Raw genomic sequence first — 23,045 nt, 5'->3', positions numbered from 1 at the left:
TGTAAATTCAGTTGTTATCCGTTTTAAGGGTAAAGGATTATGTTCGTTGATGTTTTCAGTAGGAACAGGGGCTGAGCTAGAGTAGTTACGAGTTTGGCCGAATCCAACTTGTCTTAAGAAATTCATTGATATATTGAAATTATTAATTGAGAATCACTAACTTAAAAAGATTAGAATCCCGAACCATAAAATGGTACCATTTAAATAGGAATCACATATAAATGCATAGGAGCATAGCTTTTAGAGGGAAAAAAAAATCTAATTATATATAGTCGAAAGGGTTCAAAATAAACGATATCTAATTATATGTATACATGTTAATTTCTTCTTCTTTTGATGTATGTATATAGAGGTCAAGCTGAAAACAATAAGTTCAATTGAACTTACAAACCCGCTCTAGATTCCCGGTTGTAGTGGCTTGATTGGTCATGATTCCAATTTTAGATCTTTTCCATCAAATTTTCAATCTAGGAAGCTTGTGAGGCTCAGCACGGTCTCAAGTTCTATAGTTGAACTATGAGAAGAATAAAAGGTATATATACTCGATAAGTTATTTTTAAGCATTTGAAACCCACTGAGTGCAAATAATTTTTGAGGGTTATCGGACTGGGTAAAACCTGAATTAACCGTGGTGCACTTGCGGGAAACTCCTTGCCGAGGTTCTGTGCACCCCGGGATTAGTCGGGGCTCTTAGAGACTCGGACACCCGGTGCAAATCAAAAAGAAAAGAAGTTAATTTTAAGCATTTAACCAAAGGAAAGAAGACAGGCGGCTAAACTTTAAATACTACATTTCGGCTATTTCTTAAATAGCATCCTAAAAGCTGCAAAAAGACCGGAGACAACACACAAAACCAATACGTGGGATTTCAGCTCAGAAAAATGGTGGCGAAACCAAGGCAGAGACAGGCGGAGATGGCGGCGGCGACGATTGATATGATCGGAGAAGACATTCTACATAACATTTTATCTAAGCTACCAGCAGTAGAATGTGCAGCAGCAGCATGCGTTAGCCGTTCGTGGAACCTTATCATCACTCGCCTCCTCTCTCTTCCAAATCTCTCCTCTTCTCTTTCCCGAAACCCTAATCTTCAGGTTTCTCTTAATTTAACTAGTACAACAATTAGTCCCTCTATTCAATTTATGTGATTAAAAGAAAAACGTTTCTTAGACTCACTTTGAAACTTGTGGTCTAAAGTATCACTTTGAAACTTGTGGTCTAAAGTAATCTGAGAAGTTAAAAATTGAATTGGTTTTATATATAGAAAGGTGTCATTCTTTCTAGCACTGACTAAAAAGGAAAGTGTGCTATATAAATGGAGACGGAGGGAGTTGATCTGGAGTATCTTTTACAGAATTTTTTAATATGTTAATTATTTAGAAATTTGAAGAAATGGGAGTCTAAATACACACAAAAAGCAAAAAATTGACCCTTTTACTCCAAGCCTCGCCTTTCTTTTTGGGCAGAAGGAAGAATTTATGCTTAAAATTTTGAATTTTGATATTATTATATGAAACACAAGATGAGAACTGATGAAAGAATACACTTACGTTTGACCGATAAACAGTTTGTTAGACTTCAGGGAATGAAATGGAGTATTTTGTTTAGTTCATTACAAGAATTTATTGGGTTGAAGTTGAATTTTTGGTGCGAATTTATTGGGTTGAAGTTGAATTTTTGGTGCAGGGTGCTGTGAATGAGGTTGTTGAAAAGGTTTTAGCGAGGCCGATTAGACCCCAGTTTGTCATTGCTTCCATTGGGCCTTCTTTTGACTTGCAAGAAGCTCACCGGCTGGTGTGTGATCTCTCTCTCTCTATATATTTTGCATTTACGTGTACCTAGAAATTGTGGCATGGTCAGTGAATCTGTTTGTTAAATGGTCTTTATCGAAATGAATGTTAGCTAAATATTCAAATTGAAATAGAATTAACTATCTTACTTTTTTATTTTAAGTTTGCAAAATAAGTCATCAAAAAGGAAACCTTTTCTACTGATTCTAAATACTTTTCTACTCAGAGTTTTAAGATATCAATTTCACTTTTTTTGTTATATTAGTAGTAATACGAGAAAATATTAAAGTAATAGTTGAAATGTTAGTTTGATAGAAAAAACTTTACATTGAAATCTGAATTTGGATCTCTAAGTAAACTTGAACTCTTAGAAGTTGTGAAAGTTGTGTAGGATTATGTTATTAATAGAATGGTGGCACACATTTTGGAACGTCACCAAATTATTTAGAGTTGGAATAATATTGGCATGATATGAGTTTAAATGGAGTAACGTGGTTAGTGAGATTCATATAGCCGTCCCGACTTGTTTGGGACTGGGCATAGTAGTAGTAATTAGGGGTATTCATAAAGACCCGAAAAACCGAACCAAATCGTAAATCGAACCAAACCGACCAAAAAAACCGACATTTTTTTATTTGGTTTGGTTTTGGTTTTGAATTTTAAAAATCGATTAAATTTGGTTTGGTTTTGGTTTTGATAAAAAAATAACCGAAAAAACCGAACCAAATCGACTATAGAAGTAGCTATTTAAATTTTATTATTACACCTATATATGTATATTTTTATACAAAGTTATGGTACATGTTAATCATTTGTACTTTTAATCTAGTTCTTTGCTATTATAATAATCTAGTTTCTTGCCTTTACATTCTAGTTTGATTGGTAATTTTCTTTTGCTAAGTACAAGAATCTATTTCGTGTTAAAAATAATCTATTTTTAATTGAGTCCTTAAATTATTCATCACTATTTAATTCAATTATCATTAATATATCTTGGTAAATGATAGATTTCTCAAAGAACAATTGGTTTGATAATGTTACATTGAAAATGTAATCGCCGGAATATGTGTTTGGTGGTGTATGTCTCATATTTATGAAAAAGCCCGATAAATAACCGGAAAAATAAAAAAACCCGGCATAAACCGAATCAATAAAAAACGACTTAATTGGTTTGGTTCCGTTCCAATATTTGAAAACCCGACTTGGTTTGGTTTCGAAAAAAACCGATCCAAATCGAACAATGAACACCCCTGGTAGTAATAGTAGTAGTAGTTTTAGTTGTTGCTGTTGTACCAAATTAAAAAGTGTCATAATTTGAGATAGGGAGAATGTTGTGTGCACAAAGCATCCCGCGTTCACGCAAGGTCCGGGGAAGGGATGCACCCCAAGAAGTGTGATGTAGGCAGCCTATGCATCAGTGGCTGATTCCACGGCTCGAACCCATGGCCTATAGGTCACACAGAGACAACTTGATCGTTGCTCCAAGGCTCCCCTTTGATAGAGAGTGTATTATTCTATTATATAAAAAGAACATTTTAGGATCTCAATTTTGTTCTAAACGATATTCAAATTGTTCAAAAATCAACTTGGATCCACTTTCAGTTTAGTATAATAATAACTTGAAATTTTATCTTAATAGTTGCATTCGAACCAAATATGATACCTAATGGGTTAAGTATGGGCTAATGTGCAAAAGATTAGGAGAGTGAAGTGTAATAAAACATCAGTTAAGTCCTGTAATTGTTGAAGTTAGTTGTGGGATTGTTGGTTCCATTTTTTGACCTTTAGGAGATATCAAGTAGTTACATAGAGACTGACATAGTTATTAGAATTTGTTAAAGTATAACAACAACAACAACTACCCAGTAAAATCCCACCAAGTGGGGTCTGGGAGGGTAATGTGTACGCAGACCTTACCCCTACCCAATAGGGCAGAGAGGCTGTTTCTGATAGACCCTCGGCTCAGAAAGACAATTTGTTAAAGTATCTATAATGAATAACCTACAAAAAAATCTCCTAGTTTCTTAGCATAGTTATTGAGTGATTCATACACAACATCTCTTTCCTTTATCAAGGGTTCGGTTCGACCTATGTGAACTACTCGATATCTTGGAATCACTACTTAGACTAGAATATACGAGAAAAATCAGAACGAAAGCGTCCTTTTTTTGTTGTTTTAATTGAAATGTTATACTCTGTTACACTAGTGATCTTAATGAAACCATTCATTCAAAGTATGAATTGTCGTACACTGGAATAAGCTATATGTGCTGCTTATGATGGTTTTTTCCTCTGCAGATTACTTGTAGATTTGACTCCCGAATTCCAGTAATTACTTCAATATCCCAAGGAATTTTTGGGAAAGATGCTTACACGAATGAGTTTGAAGAGGTGAATCTAGTAGCTACAGAATAGAATTTGCTTGGGATTGCATTCTTACTTCTTTTTAACAAAAATTGAAGCGGAGAAATGATGTTTTCCCAGGTTCAGTGGGACACATTTGAAGATGACGAGGCTCATGAGGATCTTGGTAATGAGAACCAGGGTGTTCTACTAACTGTTGGTTTCTTGCCAGGATTGACAGTTGATTTAATCCCATTATCAAAAACTCAGGTAACTCTGTACTCCAGTACAATCCAAACATTTTTTTACAATATCTCTGCCTTATTGGGAGAAATGTGAACTTCCATTTTTTAGTTTGATTCTCATTTCAAATATATGAAGTGCCTACTTGGAATCTTGAAGATGGTGAATAGTTTATATATACTAGAGAATTTGTGCTAACTTGATTTAAAATGGGCTACACTAACTTTGGGAGAACAAATTTCAGGGAAATCAAGTACTCATGATTGATGATCTCGTGCTTAGTATCAGGGAACACTCATCCTCTCATTCCGGATCAGCATCACCAATGGGGATTTTATTATTTTCTGTAAGTCGTAAGTCTGTTTAAACCTATTATTTTGTTATTTCTTGCAAAGCAGTATATCCTCTGCTTGTCAAAGTGATGATGTCTAATATTCCTTAAATTGTGGATGAAGGGGATAAAGTTAATCCTCATGTAATTCAGATTCTGTATGAGTGCCCAGACTAATCAATTTAGACTTTAGAGTGAGTGGGCTTAAAAAACTGGAACACGAACTTCGAGGGACACTTGGGGCTTTTGCTTTTCTATCTATGATCAACCTTCTTTTTTTTTACAATAACTGTAATAAGAATCATTTGAATGTTGTTCTAGGACGAGGACACTGACATCAAACCTGTCCTTGAAAAGTTGGGTGAGTAAGCTTCATAATTTTCATTTATGCAAAATTTTATTTGTTCACATATACCTTTATGTTGATTCTGTGAGAAACAAGTTATATTTTCTGTGCGCCATTTTGTGTTTGTAGATTATGCTTTTTCCACTGAAACTGTCATTGTGGGTGACGGAGGTTCTCAGTTTTTATACCGAGGTGATACAGCAATTAACCGTTCTAATAACAAAGCGTCCAGTTCAGCTGCTGTTGCTCTTTTATTTTCAACGGATAGAGGCAAGCCTTCTGGTATGCAATTATATCTTAATTGAAACTTTGCGGTTTCAAATTATAATCCTGATTGTTCATTAACAAGACCACTGTTTTATAAGGCATTCGGGTCAGAAAGAACCGGGCCACCAATGCTAGTCTGATATAGAGAGTGAAAGAGAAAGAGAGATTGGGCATGTGTATTATTTGGTTTCTCAGTTGTGTTAATAGATAGTTTAGTCATCAGATGATGAATATACAGGCTTAACTAACCCGAGATGTTGAGTTTGTATGAAATTTTATGATTATTTATAGCTTGAGCACCGTGTAGAGTGTAGTGCATCTTACCTGGTGCTATGTTATCCAATGTGCTTTCTAAAATGAAATTTCGTTCTCTGTAAACATTGTAGTTATGCATGAAGTTATAAGTACATATCCTTAGTATTTTTGAAATTATCATAAATTCTTAAAGTTATGCTGATGTTTCTTTTGCAGTTATATGAGTAAATATAGTTAAATATATCAGACTTTTATCTAGTTAAAAGTATTAGATTCCTTGTCTTCTGCTTATACTGTCATATCTTTAGGTAATTTAGTATATTATATTTCCAGGGAGTTTATTGTGGCAATCATTTTCTGGGAACCTGTAAACAGGTGTTGGGGAAACTCAGTTTCATGTGATGTTATCCACTGGCATTTCACCAATTGGACCTGTGTACAAAGCTGTTTCTGTTAGGGAGAGACCTAAAGATTATTCCACTTGGCTCACCGCGAAAAGAGAAGCAGTTCGCGAGAGTCTGGATGGTCAGACTATTTTAGATCAGATTTATGATGAGGTAAGGTAGTACATCTTGTGAAGTAAATTTAAACCAGTTCTGAAGGAAGTAATTCACAATAAAGTAAATTATCAAATACTTCCACGTTTTGTGGTGTGTGTAACTCGTCTTGTTTTCTTTTCCTTGATTCCTTCCACCGTAGTGAAGCATTTAAGTTCAGAAACACGAGGATTTGTCAAATGTCAGAACTCTGTTACTCTTGCCTCACTATAGCAGGGAAGAGTGCGCAATGAGTTTAACGAAATGCGTTATGGCAGAATGGACATATTTGGATGATTAGAGTTGATATCATGCTGTCTGGCTGATTTGCAAATTCTAATGGTAAAATTCAATGAATCTGAGCATTGCAAATTAAGGTTACAAAAGACTTTACAGAATTATGATTGTGAGTATATCTTTCATCGCATGCACAATTTACAAAAGGTATGTGATAACAAACCGTAGTGAATTTGTTTTTGTAAATCGGGTATTATTCCTTAATGGTTTAGTAATCTGCTATAAAGCCTAATCTGAAAGTGAAGGTTTCCTGTGGGTTTGAGATGTTTTTGAACTTAACCATGCTTATTTACAACGTGGAAGCTGTCTAACTGATGAAATATTTTGCTCTCCAAGTATACATCTTCCATCACGTGTGTGTGTCTGAAACCCGCTGAACAAAATTTCGCACTCTTCTCTGACTTGAGATGTTTCTTTTCTACGATTTGATTTCACCAGCTCGGTGGCCATATCAATTGTCCAGCTCTCTATGTTGGAGTTACAAAAAGAAGGAAATGCTCTATTGGGCAGGAAAAGCCAAGCTGGATAAATATGCATGAATTCCATGAGGTTTTAAGGTGATTAATGCACCATCACGCTTGATTATGCTTTTTTGGTCTTCACATATGGTGTTTGAATGTTCCTCATTTTGTCATGTTCTGCTCTCTATAGTCTATATAAACAACCTTTTTGGCTTCCTGAGGTTAAGAATATGCAAAGAAGCATGCCGGTGGAGGTTATTCTCCAAAAAGTTTCCATAGTTCCTCGAGAGAGTTGTGCCTGTTACTTAAGTTTGTTTCTGCTAACATGGAAAAGCGTTTTAGTATCTTGTTGAAATCATTATGCTGAGAGCCTTGTACGCTTTTCCTTGTCCTCTTCACTTCTATAACTAATTGTAATAATTTGCAGAGGTGATGAGGAGTATCTATATGTCCATGGTGTTGGTATCAGAAGTGGAGACTCCTTTCGGTTTTACCAGGCAAAATCTGGTTTGGCACGTGTTTCTTGCAACCATGTATCAAACAGCTTCAGACATTTGAAGCAAGATCTTAACTACCAAAGTGATGATCATACTAATGGCAATGGCTTAGATATGCATAAGAAGTCTGTTTTTGGTGGTATTATGTTTGCTTGTTGTGGCCGTGGCAAGTTATTTTTTGGTGAACCTAATGTAGACGGCTCACCTTTCTTGGAGAACTTCCCCGGGGTTACCTTCTCAGGAACTTATTGTGCCGGAGAAATTGCACGTGGCGATTTAAGCTCATATGGACAGGGGTCTCAAGAACAAAGCTCTGAACGTTGCTGTTTGCATGTATTTAGTACTGTCTACCTGGTTATGTCATATACCCCTGCATTGCCACAGCGTTAGAGATGGCTGGTATTGCGTTTGACATTCTGGTGACTCTTGCTGGTAATGGCCAAAGATTCTTGGTGGTTGGAATAGGCAACTGGTCTGTAATTTTGGTATTGGAAACTTGGAATATGGTGGAATCTGGCTAATATTGTGGCTTAGTAGAGAGCAAATTTCTCATGTAGATATTTCAGAAGCTATTCTGGAATATTTGGCTACTAATTTGTTGCTGTTTTTAGTTGTATTTTTTTTGTTGTGAATGACATCCCTGTAAGAATTGTACTACTTTCGATCCTTAAATTTAGTTCAAGATAAACTTGAATGTTCTGCAAGTCTAAAACATGAAGGGTATTAAGTGAATGATGTCCATTCTTTCAAAAGACAAAAAATCTAAATAATCTAAACTTTCTTGGGAATTATAGAGCATTAAATTCAAGGATTTGACAAATATTTTACCATCAAAAGAGAAGTTTTTTTATTTGTGCCTCACACAACTGACATTGGTTGTGTGAGGCTCATTTTGTGTCTCAATATTTTGTGGACCCAAAAGTGTAAGATATGAGTCCACAAATTTGTGAGATTAAAAGATGCCTCACACAAGTAATGTCAGTTGTGTGAGGCACACCATGAAACTTCTCGCCTCGCAACCAAATAATGTCTAAATCTATATTTAACGGCAACAATTACTACATCTCAGTCTCGAACAAGTTGGGATTGTCTATATGAATTTTCACTGCCATGTTAAGTACTAGAAAGTCTCTACGTTTCTAACTAGCATAAGAATTTCCATTGTATCCTATCTTTTGCTAAAGTCTGCAGTAATTTCAGAAGATTGTAGGTCTTTAGAGTTATCAATCAATCCAAAAAAAATGAACATAACTACCTTTTTAAAGGCAATCTTTATTCTTAACCAGCATTTAGGTTGTGCTGAAATGTTTGAGCTTTTATACAGGCTTTATTGCAGTTTATGTCTTGCTTAAATGTTGTTTATCATCACAAGCCAATGCAGAATCAGATGGTCATGCAAACTTGTAGTAAAGGAAGAATTTTTGTACTTGTATACATCTAAAGAAGGCATTGATGAAAAGAACTTTCATTGAAATGTTAGTTTTTTGATTGGTATACAACAATGTGCTTCTATAAGTTTATTCATGGTTCAAATAACAAAGATTTTGCATCTTTGTGGCCCCTCCAGGCTCCAGTTCCTAATTTCTGCCTCAGTAGTCTGTACAGAAATGTCAATGTTAACAGCCTTACTACATCTACACTTGCAGCGAGTATCTGCAGCATAACCGTGTCATCAATGTTTGTCCTAGCTCAATCTGAAGTAGTCAGTATTCAGTATACCAAAGCCAAAGCACTACTTCTTGATCCCTACAGCTAGCTCCTTGACGTTAACTACTTACTGTTCCTTATAGCCACCTCGACTTGGATGAAGCGCGTGATGGAGGAGTCTTGGAATTTCTGCTTTCGTTTGCACCTATAAAATGAACAACGATTCTGTAAATACTACATTTGGTCATTATAGTTTGCTAACTGCGATATAGTGTTCATTTTGCTTACAAGAATCAGGCAAGGTCCCTCCTCCAAGTGAAGATCTCCTCGACATGGTTGGTGGTGGAATGCCAGTTAGGGATTGTCTTCTTAGTGTCCGTGCATTAGAAGCGATTGGTGACTTCACCTCATTTTGGCAATTGAAAGGTGATAGTGGCGCTGCTTCAGTCCTTTTCTGTTGGTTCCTGTAAGATTTCACAAGTCAATAAACACAATTCTCAGGCAACAAAAATCACACTGTTGAACTTCCTGAAAGCTACAGCTTCCTATGCTCATACGAATTGATTATATGCATAAAAACAACTAAAATGCAACCAGGGAATGGATCACTTACTTTCTGTCGGAGCCATTAATCAGTTTCCCAATAGTGCGAAGTGATCTTCGTATTTGAGATCCCTTTCCATGAGTGCTGCTAATCAAAGTAGGCGTCTGGAATTCGGATGAAATTGTACGCTCACTTCGCATTCCTCCCTTGATCTCATCTATAGAGGTTATCAGTGGCTCGGGTGTTTTCGGTAGTTGAAGAGAAGGAATTCTTGTCCTGTTATCTGTTGTTTTCACCCCCTGGCTTTTAATGGCAGCACTTGTTGGACTCCTAGGTGCATTGCAGCTCTTAAAAACAGAAGTTGGACTCCAAGGAGGCTGCTGGCTTTTATAGGCAGAAGTTGGACTTCTAGGAGCCTGCTTACTTTTGAAACCAGAAGTTGGACTTCGAGGAGGCAGCTGGCTTTTAAAAGAAGTTGGACTCCGAGGAGCCTGCTGACTTTTGAAACCAGAAATTGGACTTCGAGGAGGCTGCTGTCTTTTATAGGCAGAAGTTGGACTCCGAGGAGCCTGCTGAATTTTAAAACCAGCAGTTGGGCTTCGAGGAGGCTGCTGGCGTTTAAAAGCAGAAGTTGGACTGTGAGGAGCCTCCATGCAGCTACCATTACCAACTTGATCATACAATTTTGTGATATCATCTCCCTCTTGAAGCTCGCTAGATTTCTGTAAGCACACAACTTCTGGCTTATCATCTTGCTTGCTTGTGGTTTCTAATGATTTGATCCGTTCAAGGTTCTTACTGGCTAATCTTGGCCCTTCTAAACTTAATCTTCTCGAACGAGTTTTCGCAGCTGGGGTTTTAGATCCCGTTTCATCATCAGCATTGGCCTTTTCTACCCTCATGGTGGTGCAATTCTCTATGCTTAATCTTCGAGCTCGTGGAGTGGGTCTCTCAGCTATTGCTTTAGGCTTCTGGAAAGGTGTTCTTGCTGCTTCCTTTGGTTTGTTAATTTGCGGAGTTTGTGTTTCCTTGTTAGCCAACGCCTTTTTGAGGGTCTCAATCTACAGTAATTGGAGCAGTTGACAGGTAATGAATGATAATCCAACACTCTAAGCCCATAATTTTTTTTGTTTATTTTGTCTTATAACCCATCTTTTAAGCCACTGTATGCTTATAACCATATAATATCATGAAAATGAACGTGTTTTACCTCAGCTTTGAGTTCTAAAACTTCGGTGCTCTCTTTATTTAAACGAGCTGCACCAAGTTCCACACTCGAAACCCTCTGTGCAAACTTCAGAGTACTAACTGTTTCTCCAAAGGAATCCCCTTCAGGACTAACATGAGCAAACATCAATGTTTTTGCATGTCCGCCTGAAAGACACCATAAAAAGCATTAGTCAAACTATAAATGGTCGTAATTTCAGAACTCAAAAGCATTCCTACATGATGTTTCAAAGCCTAAATTCATATTTGACTAAATCTTGTCTATATCAGTGACGTGAGTTGCTATATCTGGAGCGCGAAATCTTGAGCTAATTGAATAATTTATTGTACAAACCTAAAGAGTTCTGCAAGAGTAATGTGAGTTTGCTGTTTCTATAAGGGATGTGGGAATTCTTCTGTGCCAATGCTGTGATCACATCGCCTAAGCAAGAGAGAGATTTATTTATATGTTGTGCCTCTTTGAGGCCATCTCCAGTAACTTCTGACTTGTCAACTCGTTCACTGCCAGCAAGATCAACCAAATGGAGGCAACTGTGTATTATGTTTCCAGATGTATCTTCACCATGCACGTGTACAGTCAGCACGCTGCAAGTATTTCATGTGAACATAAATAAAACTTAAACAAGTTTATTAACTCTGACTCAATGGAATAGAATAACTTGAATGCTGTTTAGTTAGCCTCACCTGTGTGAACGGCTACTGCGGTTGTTCATGGCAGTAGAGCCAACAGCACGGTTCAAGTCACCAAGTTTCATCAGGTTTATAACATCTGCAGCACAATTCACTGGATGCATGCTAGCATCAGGCAGAGGCAAACCATTGCCACCCATGCAGGTTCTAATTTCTAAAGTATGAACAGTTAAGGATGCATTTATTTAACTTTCCCGCTTTGATTTATCTCTAATTTAACTGATGAAATAATGAAGTAAACCAGGGAATGATCAATGAAAGGATATTTGGTAGGTGAATGATCGTTTGCAAGAAGATCATGAATTTGTTCATTGTATATCTCGACCATTTGAACATGGATCTTATAATTCATGATGTCCTTCCTTTCATCAGACAGTAGGAATAGATCATTCAGAGCCAATTGGTTGATTCCGAATTCATTTGATGATCCACCTCCAGGGCCAGACTGCCAAGAGAGAAGTATCAGATGACAAAAGTAGCTAACAGCATTGCAATTTACAGGAATACAAGGAATTTATTTATCTAAAGGCTCTCACCATAGTATATGTTTTCCCTGATCCAGTTTGACCGTAAGCAAATATGCAGACATTGTAACCATCCATCACAGATCTTACAAGCGGTTTAGTGTCTCGAAATACATCTTCTGTAAAATTAAGTATTGTTACAAGAAACAATATTAGAAAAAGAGAATGGAAGATGTATCTTCAACTGTACTATGTAACAGTATCTTCAACTGTAAGTATTGTTACAAGAAACAATATTAGAAAAAGAAAATGGAAGATGTATCTTCAACTGTACTATGTAACAGTATCCATTACCCTGAGTGGCAGTTGGACCGAAAACACGGTTGAACTGAAAAATTTTCCTCCCATCTTTCCAGGATTTTAGTGGGTCAATTACAACCAAAGAACCGTCTTCTCCTATGAAATCTATGGCAGTTTTTGCTTCTGCACTGAAAGCAGGCCTTATTCTGCAGTAAACTCGAATATTCCCTAAACAATAGATAAATACAGCAAGATTAGAGAGCTTCTGTGGAACAAAACTTGGTTCTAACAGGTACTTATAGGGATAGCAATTCAGCCTTTTACTTTCACTTGATATTCTTTGAGAGACTTTTCTCCCATCATAAAAAGAGAGATAAAAAGTTATTAAGCCATTAGTACATTTGTTGATGATATCATAGTTGAAACACCTTTTAGGTCCTGAACCATGTTATGCAAAGTTCTGTTTTCTTTCAGAACCTTGTGATATCCATTAGTACATTTGTTGATAAAAAGTTATTAAGCCATTAGTACATTTGTTGATGATATCATAGTTGAAACACCTTTTAGGTCCTGAACCATGTTATGCAAAGTTGTGTTTTCTTTCAGAACCTTGTGATATCCAAGAGCAGCATTAGACATCTCAAGTACTTGATCTCCTGAAACCATGTTAAATCAAACCTCAATTTAGCTTTCAAATAATAGGAACAACTGTTGATTATGTAACATGTGACCTTGTAGTAGATGGAATGTAGGTTTCTTTTTACAGAATACATACCAAGTTGCTTCAGATCACTTTGTAGCTGAGACTGCAGATCTTCAAATTCTCTTTTCGTGCTTGATAACAGGACCTTAAGATTCTGCCAGCTTAAAATATTAGTCATTCATGAGCAAAACAAGAAGGTATTTAGCAAATAAGCCAAGTGTTGAACCGGAAAGAACCTTGTGAAAAATCAAAGCATCACAGCTAATTTGCTTGCAGACCACTCACGCTTAAGCTTAACAAGAATAGAAATGAAATATGTTAACACCTAATTCACTTACTTCACTAATATGGGATGAGTTCTTAGACAACAAAGGCACTATTTAGTACTCTCACAGTCTTCGACAGATTATACAACTTTAGGTCATCTACCTACCTATGCTAGCGCAAAAATTGTTTGAGGGGAGTCACATTGTTTACCGACTGAAGTTAGATTTTGCAGACCTTGAAGTACCTAAAGGCTTTCACAATTCATGCTTGACTTTGTTCGTCTCTTACACCATCCACAGCCATGTTATGTATTTAGAAATCAGTTATTCATAAGGACCACAATATTTCTGACAAATTTTTTCTGAAACTCGTGGGAAGAGGTTAAAATCATATATGTTACTTCAGTATCTTAAGAGATCAACTCTTTTCAATGCTGATCAGAGAAGCACGTGTGGCCATTGATACTCATGGACGAAACCAAGTGAAACATTCTTTTAACATTCTTACTAGGAGAAATTACTATAGAAGCCTTAAACTTAAGTAAATAGTAAACTTATATTTAGTTCAAAAAAAGACTTACTGAAAGTTCCTTTTCTTGCATTGTAACTAGAGTCCAGTGGTTGCAAGTGCCCTTCTTTATGCAAGCTCTGCAACACTGAAAACCAGGATTTACCTGTCACCATGAAATTGAACTACGACGCTACATGAACCATGTGCATAGACATTGATATATTTAAATTCTATCTTCAAGGTCCTGTTTATTTCATCATTTGACCTTTACACTAATGGAAGTTACAGATTCTAACTAGACTGGAACTGTAGATACTAACACTAAATTCAGATTGACTTTTGTTCTCTCAAATAGTTTCTAGATACTACAATAGTGAAATTTTCTTGACAAATTCTTGTGTAAAAAAAGTAAAACACGCTTGTTGTTTGATAATAGCAAGGTCGACAAAATTCTTTCCTATAGGCCATGACTTGATTTTCATTTCTTCTCATCATACTCAAAAATAAAAGACTTAGATTCTTAACAAGTACTCTGATAATTGCAAGATCGACAAATTGAATGCTTCAGGTTCACAAATGGGGGAAAATGCTTAAAAGTGAAGTAAGCTTACCTCGCGGTTTCTAAGATTAGATAAATTTTGGAGGGGTATGCATGTGGAGTTGTCTTCTGAGCAGTTCAACTCTTTTAAAGGATCTGCTTTCAACTGCAAGTGGAGGAATACAAGTTATATTATCTCAAGATCACTTAAATAGATAAATTGTATTAAAAATGACAAGTCAGAAGGAAAATGATATCCAGATTTGACATTAGTTTACTGATTAATTTAGCAGCGCAACAATACACCACCACCACCACCACCAACAACAACAACAACAACAACAACAACAACAATAAACCCAGTGTAATCCCATAAGTGGGGTCTGGGGACGGTAGTGTGTATGAAGACCTTATCCCTACCTTGAGGTAGAGAGGTCATGCAACGCAACAATAACAATTAAGAATTATTCCAAGTAATATTCTACTTATGTTTCATGCATCCATGAGAATCTCTCTTTCTACACAATTGGCTCGGATGCATGAGTTATTAACATATGTTTGAATGCAATAGTCAAATAAACAACCTCCTTTTCTTTCTCTTTATCTCTAAAGACCAATAGGCTTAATGTAAGTGCCAAGCATTTTTGGGAAGAGACATTATGCAATATGAAGCCTAGCTCAAGATATATTTCAAAAAAAAATGAACCTATCCACGAAAATATGTCATTTTCATCTTACTAGTCCAATAGGTACATATTCCCATTAGCTGCTTGTGGAAAATAGAGATGATGTAGGATAAAACTTTTTTTTGGAGGAGATGTAACGAAAACAAGGTAAATATTCATGTCGAGCAGAGCCCAATTACCTTTGGCAACTTGTTTCGAGGTTGTTCTTCGAAGCAACTAGACAAGATCCTGCTGAACAATTCAACTTGGTTCTGTTTTGGAGAAAGAAAATCATCAAATATGTCAGTGATCATTGACTCTAAGAAAAGCAGCAAATAGTTAGGATGATGCATACCACATTCCCATTGCGAAAAGAAGCAAAGAAGTTATTGCCCATGTTTTCCTTCATGTCCACCAATCTTTCAGCTAGAGCCTTGACAATTATGCCTAAAACCAGTTACAGAAACCAGAGTAAACATGAATTTTCTATGTTAAAAGAAAGTGGAAACTAACTGCAAAATAAGAATAAAAGATAAGTTTGTTCATCAGTCTTATAAAAGTGTGGTTGATATCTTATAAAGCATTTCAAGACTAATAGCTCAAAAAGTTAATTGCACTTCTAACTCAAAATCCTCTCTCAAGAATAGTAAATTTGGCAGAAACTCAACAGAAGTTGCAACGCTGTTGCAATAGTTAAATATGCGGTGATATTCTTTAACATGAAAATGTTTTTTTTTCTTTGCATGCAGACATAAAAGAATGCAAAGAAGTTAAAGACCTTCGATTTTCTGAATTTCATCCTCTGCTGCTGATTGTTTTGGACAGGCAGCAGACATTTCCAATCGCCTGCAACTATCAGAATTAATCGTCATAGGTTGTCGTGTTTGAATCCTTCCCCTTGAAGGGGTCAAGAGAGGAGACCTTAGAGGTTTATAACATCCGACGCCTCCAGTCATTTGCTTCCACTCATGATATGCTTTAAGTTCCAAAATGCAATCCACAACCTTTGTCAGTGAACCTGCCTCTATATTATCCTAGGAATGCACAGAATGAATTGAGAAATTGGTATCTCTTTCCAGCCTCCATTTCATTATAAAGCTTAAAAAGAAGACGAAATTAGCTATAATTTTACCCTTTCAAATACCGATGCCTCAAATGCTGGTAGCTTTAAATCTTCCACAGCTACCAAAAAGTTCCTAATGTTCTCAAAAAATTGATATGCTGGCAATGGCTGAGAATCCCACATGATTGAATGCGAAGCCGTGTGGTTTTCTACAACCTAAAAACAAGTACCACCAGCATAAAAAACAACAACGAACGAATAACAAATGTTGCATAAGGAGCTGCTTTTTTTGCATACTAGATAGTAATGTACCTTTGGAACTGATCCTGGTTGAACTTTGTTAATTAAATTGCAAAGAACCAAACCATTTCTCAAGCAAGAAACAAACTCTTTCTCAGAAGGCTGGCTTGATATACCTAATGGTCCGACGAAACATTCTAACCAATGGGTCGCTTGATATCGCCTCAAATCTACATATACAATGAAACCCCGCATGAACTTCATTTACCCCAAAAGGGAAAATAATACACAAAACTAAACCTCATTATAGTACTTATAATCCATTTTTCTTGGGTCATATTACTACATCAATCAAACAATTAGCACTATGGTTAGTGAATATAATACTACAACAACTACGCTTCAACTCCGACCAAGTTAGGGTCGGTTATATGAATCCTCACTAACCATGTTACTACATATAAGCTTATCTCATGCTAATAAAAAAAGGGCAGCCCGTCGTGCAAAGCATCCCGCGTTCACGCAGGGTCCGGGGAAGGGCCGCACCCCAAGAGGGTGTGTTGTAGGTAGCCTACCTGATGCAAGCATCAGTGGCTGCTGATATAAGCTCATCTCGTGCCAATATTATACAAAATAAGAATAATTAAAGAAAATTAAAAGTGCTAGAAGTTTTTTATATGGATAGTGAATATAATAAAGGAAATAAATGAAACCTGCTTCTTCAGCTTTCCTCCAAGCCAAGTTGTATTCATGTCCCCTTCCTCTTCTTGAATCCTCCATTAAAGATCTAACCTTAACTCTATCATCCAGAAGAAAAAAAAAAAAAAATAAGGTTAAAATAGCACATATCATTCAAACCCCTTAAATGTAAATCAAATGTAATAGTAAGTCTAAACACATTTCAAGGAAATCATTTTACCCATAAAAATATATCAATCCTAAAACCCTCTAGTCCAAATGAATATAATCACAAGAAGATTCTGTCTACAAACAATTTCATACAAAATTCAAGAAAATTAAGATTATACATAACAAAGAAGATTAAAATATTAGATCCCTTCAGATTTTTGAGCTTTACAAAAATTCAAGAAAAATTTACCTAAAGAGTAGTATGACTTCTAAAAACCTTCACACCCAAATGGATATAATTCCAAAAAAAATTACTAAACAGTAGCTACAACATTTAACGTACCCCACAAATTGTCACAATTTAAGGAGAAATGAGAGTGAATTTTTTTGGAAATTAAAGTTAGAATTTTTGCTTTTTTTGGAGCTAAGAGAAATGTAGAAGATTAAAGTTAGTAAAAATTTTAAGGGGAGTTATAATATAATTTACATATGCTTTAGGTTGGGATCCGAACCTAAGGTTCCGGTAATGTAACGTTACCAAATTTGAATTCAAATTGGTGGGGTCTTTGATCTGAACCGTTTATTGTTGCTACGTGGGATAATCATAGCCGATGATAGGAGTTCATTGAGAAACTAACTTCTTTTGATTAAGATATTGGGATCTTCTTTTCACATATATAGAGCTTTCAAAAGTTTACATCAATCAAAAGTGAAAAAGGGATCTTTTCTAATTTTAGCATAGATTTGTGTTTGCAACAATTTTTTTATTTTTCTTTCCAAAAATATTCGTGACAAAATGTTCTTTGCATAGATTGAGTTTTGTGACATCAATCTCATTTTGACTTAATTGATCAAAAATAGCTGATAAAATAATAATGAAATTGATATTATAAGTAAGTCACACATGGATAGGATTAAGTGTTAAAATGGTAATAATTGATTTCTATCTACCACTTTAGCTAAATAAATTTGGTCTAAAATATTTGTATCATTTATTATTTCGTTCTAATTCCATTGTTATTATTGAAGAATACATATGATCATTAATTCCTTGAGCCAATGGTCTTCAAATAACTTCTCTGCATCAATAAAGTAGGCGTAACGTTAGCATACACTACCTCACAAATCCCACTTTCAGAATTATACTGGATATTATGTTATTGTTCTTGTTGTTTATGATCATTAATTATTCATCTAAGGGTGTGTTTGGTATAACGGAAAATATTTTCCGTGAAAAATATTTTCCAAGAAAATATTTTTTTTGGAAAACAAGTAGTAATCTTACTCATTTTTCGGTGTTTGGCACGCAAATTAAGGAAAATAACTTCTCAAGAGTATTCATAAATAATTTTGACACAATAAACATGAAGCCACAAATTTTCGAACCAACAACCTTCCGAACCCATAAATTTCATTAACTTCTGAACCGCTAAACTTTCGAACCCATAAACTCTATAATTTCTAAACCCGCAAACTTTCAAACACATAATCTGAACTCATAACTTTGGAACTCGTAAAATTTCGAACTTGTAAATTGAAAAATAAAAAAATCAGAACTGAAGATATAAATAAAAATAATATCTTTTGCAGGAGAAAACAAAAAAAAGAAAATTGAAAATACAAAAAGAAAAAGTAAAAAAAAAAATTAGGGGGAGGGGGGTGTTAACGGGGTTGGGTGAGTGGGTTGCGCAGAAAAACGAAAAAAAAAATAGAAAATTGAAGTTGGGGGATGGGGTTGGGGTTAGATGTGAGAGTAGGTAGAGTTTTTGGAAAATGTTTTCCTAACTTTTTCTAGGGAAATCATTTTCCTCTAATTTTAGGAAAATGTGATATATACGAAAATAATTTCCAAACTATTTTGTGCTACCAAACAGTAAAAAATGGGAAAACATTTTTCGGAAAATATTTTCCATCATACCAAACACACCCTAAGTAAAGACTACTCATGTAGCGCATAAATCCTCAATTTTATGTAACGACCCGATCGGTCGTTTTGAGCTCTAGCTCGTCGTTCGGTGGTTTGAGGCCATGAGCAGCTTCACATCAGGTATTATGACTTTTACGCATGGTCGGAATTGAATTCCGGGAAGTTCGGAGCTGATTTGGAAAGAGAATTCGCATTTCAGAAGCTTTAAGTTGGAGGAATTGACAAGGATCGGATTTTTAAGTAAACGACCTCGGAATCGGGATTTGAAGGTTCCTGCAGGTTCGTATGATGATTTTGGACTTGGGCGTATGTCCGGATCGGGTTTTGGATGATCCGGGAACGTTTCGGCGCCTATTATGGAAGTTAGCATTTTGGAAGAATTTCATAAGTTTGGGTTGAAGCGCATTTCAGTGTTATCGATGTCCGTTTGGGATTCCGAGTCTGGGAGTAGCTCCGTATGGTGATTTTGGTATTGGGAGCGCGATCGGAACTGGATTTGGAGGTCCGTAGGTCATTTTGGAGTCATTTGGCGAAAGTTAAAAATTTGAAGGTTTTTGAGAAGTTTGACCGGAAGTGGACTTTTTGATATCGGGGTCGGATTCTGATTCCGGAAGTTGGAGTAGGTCCGCAATGTCGAATATGGCTTGTGTGCAAAATTTGAGGTCAATCGGACGTGATTTCATAGGTTTCGGCATTGAATGTAGAAGTTTGAAATTCTAAAGTTCATTAAGCTTGAATTGGAGTGCGATTCATGATTTTAGCGTTGTTTGATGTGATTTGAGGCCTCGAGCAGGTCCGTGTTATGTTATGAGACTGGTTGGTGTGATTAGATGGGGTCCCGGGGGACTCGAGTGTGTTTCGAGGTGGTTTCGGATCATTTCGGGCTGTTTTGCTATAGCTGATGCTGGTGTCTGGTGTTGTTCTTTGCGTTCGCGAGGATCTTCTCGCGTTCGCGAAGAAGGATTTGGCTTCAAGGATTTTGTTCTTCGCGTTTGCGAAGATGTTCTCGTGTTCGCGAAGAAGAAAATCTCTGTTACGCAGGTCTGACTTCGGAGGCTCATATCTCACAATGTATAAGGAATTTGGAGATGATCCAAAAATGAAAGTTGGATCTCTTTGTGTCTAGTTTTCATAAAGGTAAACCATTTAGCATTTGGATTTGTGTACAAAATGTTATGGCTGGTACACTACAGGGTATCCGGGAAGATGAAGAAGAAATTTGTGTTGCACAGGGCTGACTTTGGCAGCTTATATCTCAAAATCTATAAGGAATTGGGAGATGACCAAAACATGAAAGTTGTAGAACTTGGTGTCTAGTTTTCTGAACATTAAACCATTTGTCATTTGGAGTTTCATACAAAAAATTATGGCCATTATACTAGAGGCTGTCTGAGAAGAGTTTGGAAATGACTTTTGAGAATTTTGTTCATCGCGAACGCGATGGGGGGCTCGCGAACGCGAAGAAGGATCGCCTGGGCAGTGTATGTCACGACCCAGATTTTCCACCTTCGGGAGTCGTGATGGCCCCTACTCGTGAAAGCTAGGCAAGCCAACAGTTATAGTTTTACCATTATTATTATTAACGCAAACAGGAACAGATAATAACTAAAATAAAATAATTAGGAAATGCGGAAGTGATATAGCAATCCAAAAATTCTAATACATAACTACCCCAACTGATCTGGTGTCACAATTCACGAACGGCTAAGATTTACTACAAATACAAGTCTGAAAGAAGTATAACTGTTCTCGAAATAGAAGAGACATAAGAAACTAAAACAGGGAAGGGGACTTCAGGCTCTGCGAACGCCAATAGATCTACCTTGGTCTCCCTGGACTGAAGGCAGCAACCTCGAATCTACTCACAAGGTCCGGCACCGAAATCTGCACAAAAAGTGCAGAGTGCAGTATCAGTACAACCGACCCCATGTACTGGTAAGTGTCGAGCCTAACCTCGGCGAAGTAATGACGAGGCTAGGACACGACAACCATATAACCTGTGCAGTTAAATCATATACGATCAGAACAATAATAACATAAAATAACAGATAAAGATGGGAAGGGGAAACATGCTGCGGGGGATGTCAAATTCTAATAGTAATTCAACAGAGAAGCAATATGAACACCATATTTGTATCAACAGGGATAATGAAACAGTAAAACGTGCACGACATCACCCTTCGTGCTCTTACTCTCATCCTCACCATAAGAAATAACAGAAACGGCACGGCATCACCCTTCGTGCATTAACTCTCACAATCATGGCACGACATCACCCTTCGTGCATTAACTCTCAAATCATGGCATGGAATCACCCTTCGTGCATTAACACTCAATATCGGCACGACATCACCCTTCGTGCATTAACACTCACTCACAATATCGGCATGACATCACCCTTCGTGCTTTATACTCTTCCTCACCCAAACAATAGAAACAATACATCCCGGCAAAGGAATCAAGAATAGAAACAATAACATCCCGGCAAGGGAATCAATAATAGAAACAATAATATCCCGGCAAGGGAATCAACTATAACCAATCTCGTTTCAACAGTTAATTCTATGAAATAAGTCTCAACTTGAGTCAATACTCATCAATGATCAAATACTCAACAATATCATAAAACTTGCTCAACATAGAGAAACCTCATTTTAAGCATGAACAATACATGATAAGAGACATAACGGTCACCATATAAGACTCACTTCCATGCTCAACATCAACGTATAGATACTCGTCACCATGCCTATACGTCGGACTCAATACTAACACGTAGCAGATAAGACAACAACACCTATTCCCTCAAGCTAAGGTTAGACCAAGCACTTACCTCAATTCCACGGGCAAAATCAAGCCTCAATTACCAGTTTACCTCACGGTTCCACTTCCAATCCGCTTGTATCTAATCATAATGTACTTAATAACATCAATAAATGCTAAATAAACCAATTCTAATGCATGAATATAGATTTTCCCAAAAAATCAAAAACCGACCCCGGGCTCGCTTGGTCAAAACTCGAAGTTCGAACCAAAACTCGATTACCCATTCACCCACGAACTCAAATATGCAATTGGTTTTGAAATCCGACCTCAATTTGAGGTCCAAATCCCTAAAATTCGAAAATCCTAATTTCTACCCAAGAACACCCAATTTCCCATGAAAAATCCTAGATTTTAAAGTGAAATCATATAAAAAGATGAATTAGATTGAAGAAGATGAGTTATAAATCACTTACCTATGATTTGGAGAAGCTTGAGTCTTTGAAAAATCGCCTAGGGATGCTTAGGGTTCAAAATTTTGAAGAATGAAGTGAAAATCCCGTCTAAATGATGTTTTGTTCAGGTGCAGATGTCGTAATTGCGACAGGAGCTTCACAATTGCGATGACTGGCCCCTCCCTGATGACTTCGCAATTGCGAAGAGGTGTTCGCAAATGTGAACAAGTGCTGGCCTGGGCTTCTTCGCAATTGCGATAAAGCCCTCGCAATTGCCAAGCCTGTTAGGCTCGCATTTGCGAAGCCTGACCTCGCAATTGCGAAATCAGAGCCTGCAACAAAAATACCAGCTGCAACAGGAATTTTCTAAGTCCAAACTCACTCCGTGGCCTATCCAATCATCAAAATAACATCAACAACTACGAATTTAACCTCAAATTCATGAAATTCATAAGATAGTTCAAAATTTCTATTTTCTCAATCTAGGGTCCGATTTATATCAAATCAACTCCGATTCTTACCAAATTTCAAAGATTCGACTTTTTTAAACCTGTACCGGGCTCTGGAACCAAAATACGGGCCCGATACCATCAAGATCACACACCATTTCATTTCCAAAAGTCCTTATATTTTCCAGCAAATAATTTTCTTTAAAAATTCTTTTCTCGGGCTAAGGACCTCGGAATTCGATTCCGGGCATACGCCCAAGTCCCATATTTTACTACGGACCCTGCGGGACCGTCAAATTACGGGTCCGGGTCCGTTTACCAAAAATATTGACCGAAGTCAACTTTAACCAATTTTAAAGGCCAAATTCAATATTTTTC

At 36.7% G+C, this 23,045-nt stretch overlaps 2 protein-coding genes across 6 annotated transcripts; one reads left to right on the top strand and one right to left on the bottom strand.

Moving 5' to 3' along the window:
• The first annotated feature begins 818 nt into the window (after positions 1-818).
• On the top strand, positions 819-8,065 carry LOC109205199 (F-box/LRR-repeat protein At5g63520). The gene is made up of 10 exons (XM_019367883.1): positions 819-1,094; positions 1,687-1,794; positions 4,089-4,181; positions 4,275-4,403; positions 4,621-4,722; positions 5,029-5,068; positions 5,183-5,335; positions 5,951-6,132; positions 6,847-6,965; positions 7,297-8,065. The coding sequence occupies exons 1-10, from the start codon at positions 882-884 to the stop codon at positions 7,754-7,756; spliced, it is 1,599 nt and encodes a 532-aa protein (XP_019223428.1). The 5' UTR covers positions 819-881; the 3' UTR covers positions 7,757-8,065.
• Positions 8,066-8,773: 708 nt separating this feature from the next.
• Positions 8,774-17,534, bottom strand: LOC109205198 (kinesin-like protein KIN-14L). 5 transcript variants are annotated; one of them, XM_019367881.1, is made up of 21 exons: positions 17,417-17,534; positions 16,938-17,023; positions 16,297-16,454; positions 16,054-16,200; positions 15,843-15,955; positions 15,700-15,773; positions 15,277-15,368; positions 15,122-15,193; positions 14,330-14,422; positions 13,789-13,881; positions 13,014-13,095; positions 12,799-12,894; positions 12,293-12,466; positions 12,011-12,117; positions 11,741-11,919; positions 11,469-11,633; positions 11,119-11,369; positions 10,768-10,931; positions 9,627-10,618; positions 9,302-9,477; positions 8,774-9,218 (listed from the first exon to the last, which is right to left on the bottom strand). In XM_019367881.1, the coding sequence occupies exons 2-21, from the start codon at positions 17,002-17,004 to the stop codon at positions 9,151-9,153; spliced, it is 3,363 nt and encodes a 1,120-aa protein (XP_019223426.1). In that variant the 5' UTR covers positions 17,005-17,023; positions 17,417-17,534; the 3' UTR covers positions 8,774-9,150. The 5 variants fall into 5 exon arrangements, with proteins under 5 accessions (XP_019223426.1, XP_019223427.1, XP_019223423.1 ...); XM_019367882.1 differs by having other exon boundaries at positions 15,700-15,767; XM_019367878.1 differs by having other exon boundaries at positions 15,700-15,955; positions 17,324-17,534.
• Positions 17,535-23,045: the final 5,511 nt, after the last annotated feature.

Source organism: Nicotiana attenuata, unplaced genomic scaffold (genome assembly GCF_001879085.1).
Source record: "Nicotiana attenuata strain UT unplaced genomic scaffold, NIATTr2, whole genome shotgun sequence".
Taxonomy (NCBI): domain Eukaryota; kingdom Viridiplantae; phylum Streptophyta; class Magnoliopsida; order Solanales; family Solanaceae; genus Nicotiana; species Nicotiana attenuata.
Note: the sequence above shows the minus strand (reverse complement) of the source record. Positions and strands in the feature narration are given on the sequence as shown.

Coding starts and splice junctions, on each gene's coding strand:
- LOC109205199 (XM_019367883.1), top strand. CDS start 882: ATGGTGGCGAAACCAAGGCAGAGACAGGCGGAGATGGCGGCGGCGACG. Junction 1,795..4,088: donor TGCAAGAAGCTCACCGGCTG/GTGTGTGATCTC, acceptor TTTCCTCTGCAG/ATTACTTGTAGATTTGACTC. Junction 6,966..7,296: donor GAATTCCATGAGGTTTTAAG/GTGATTAATGCA, acceptor AATAATTTGCAG/AGGTGATGAGGAGTATCTAT.
- LOC109205198 (XM_019367878.1), bottom strand. CDS start 17,004: ATGGAGGATTCAAGAAGAGGAAGGGGACATGAATACAACTTGGCTTGG. Junction 15,956..16,053: donor AGGCATCGGTATTTGAAAGG/GTAAAATTATAG, acceptor GTGCATTCCTAG/GATAATATAGAGGCAGGTTC. Junction 9,478..9,626: donor ATTAATGGCTCCGACAGAAA/GTAAGTGATCCA, acceptor GAAATCTTACAG/GAACCAACAGAAAAGGACTG.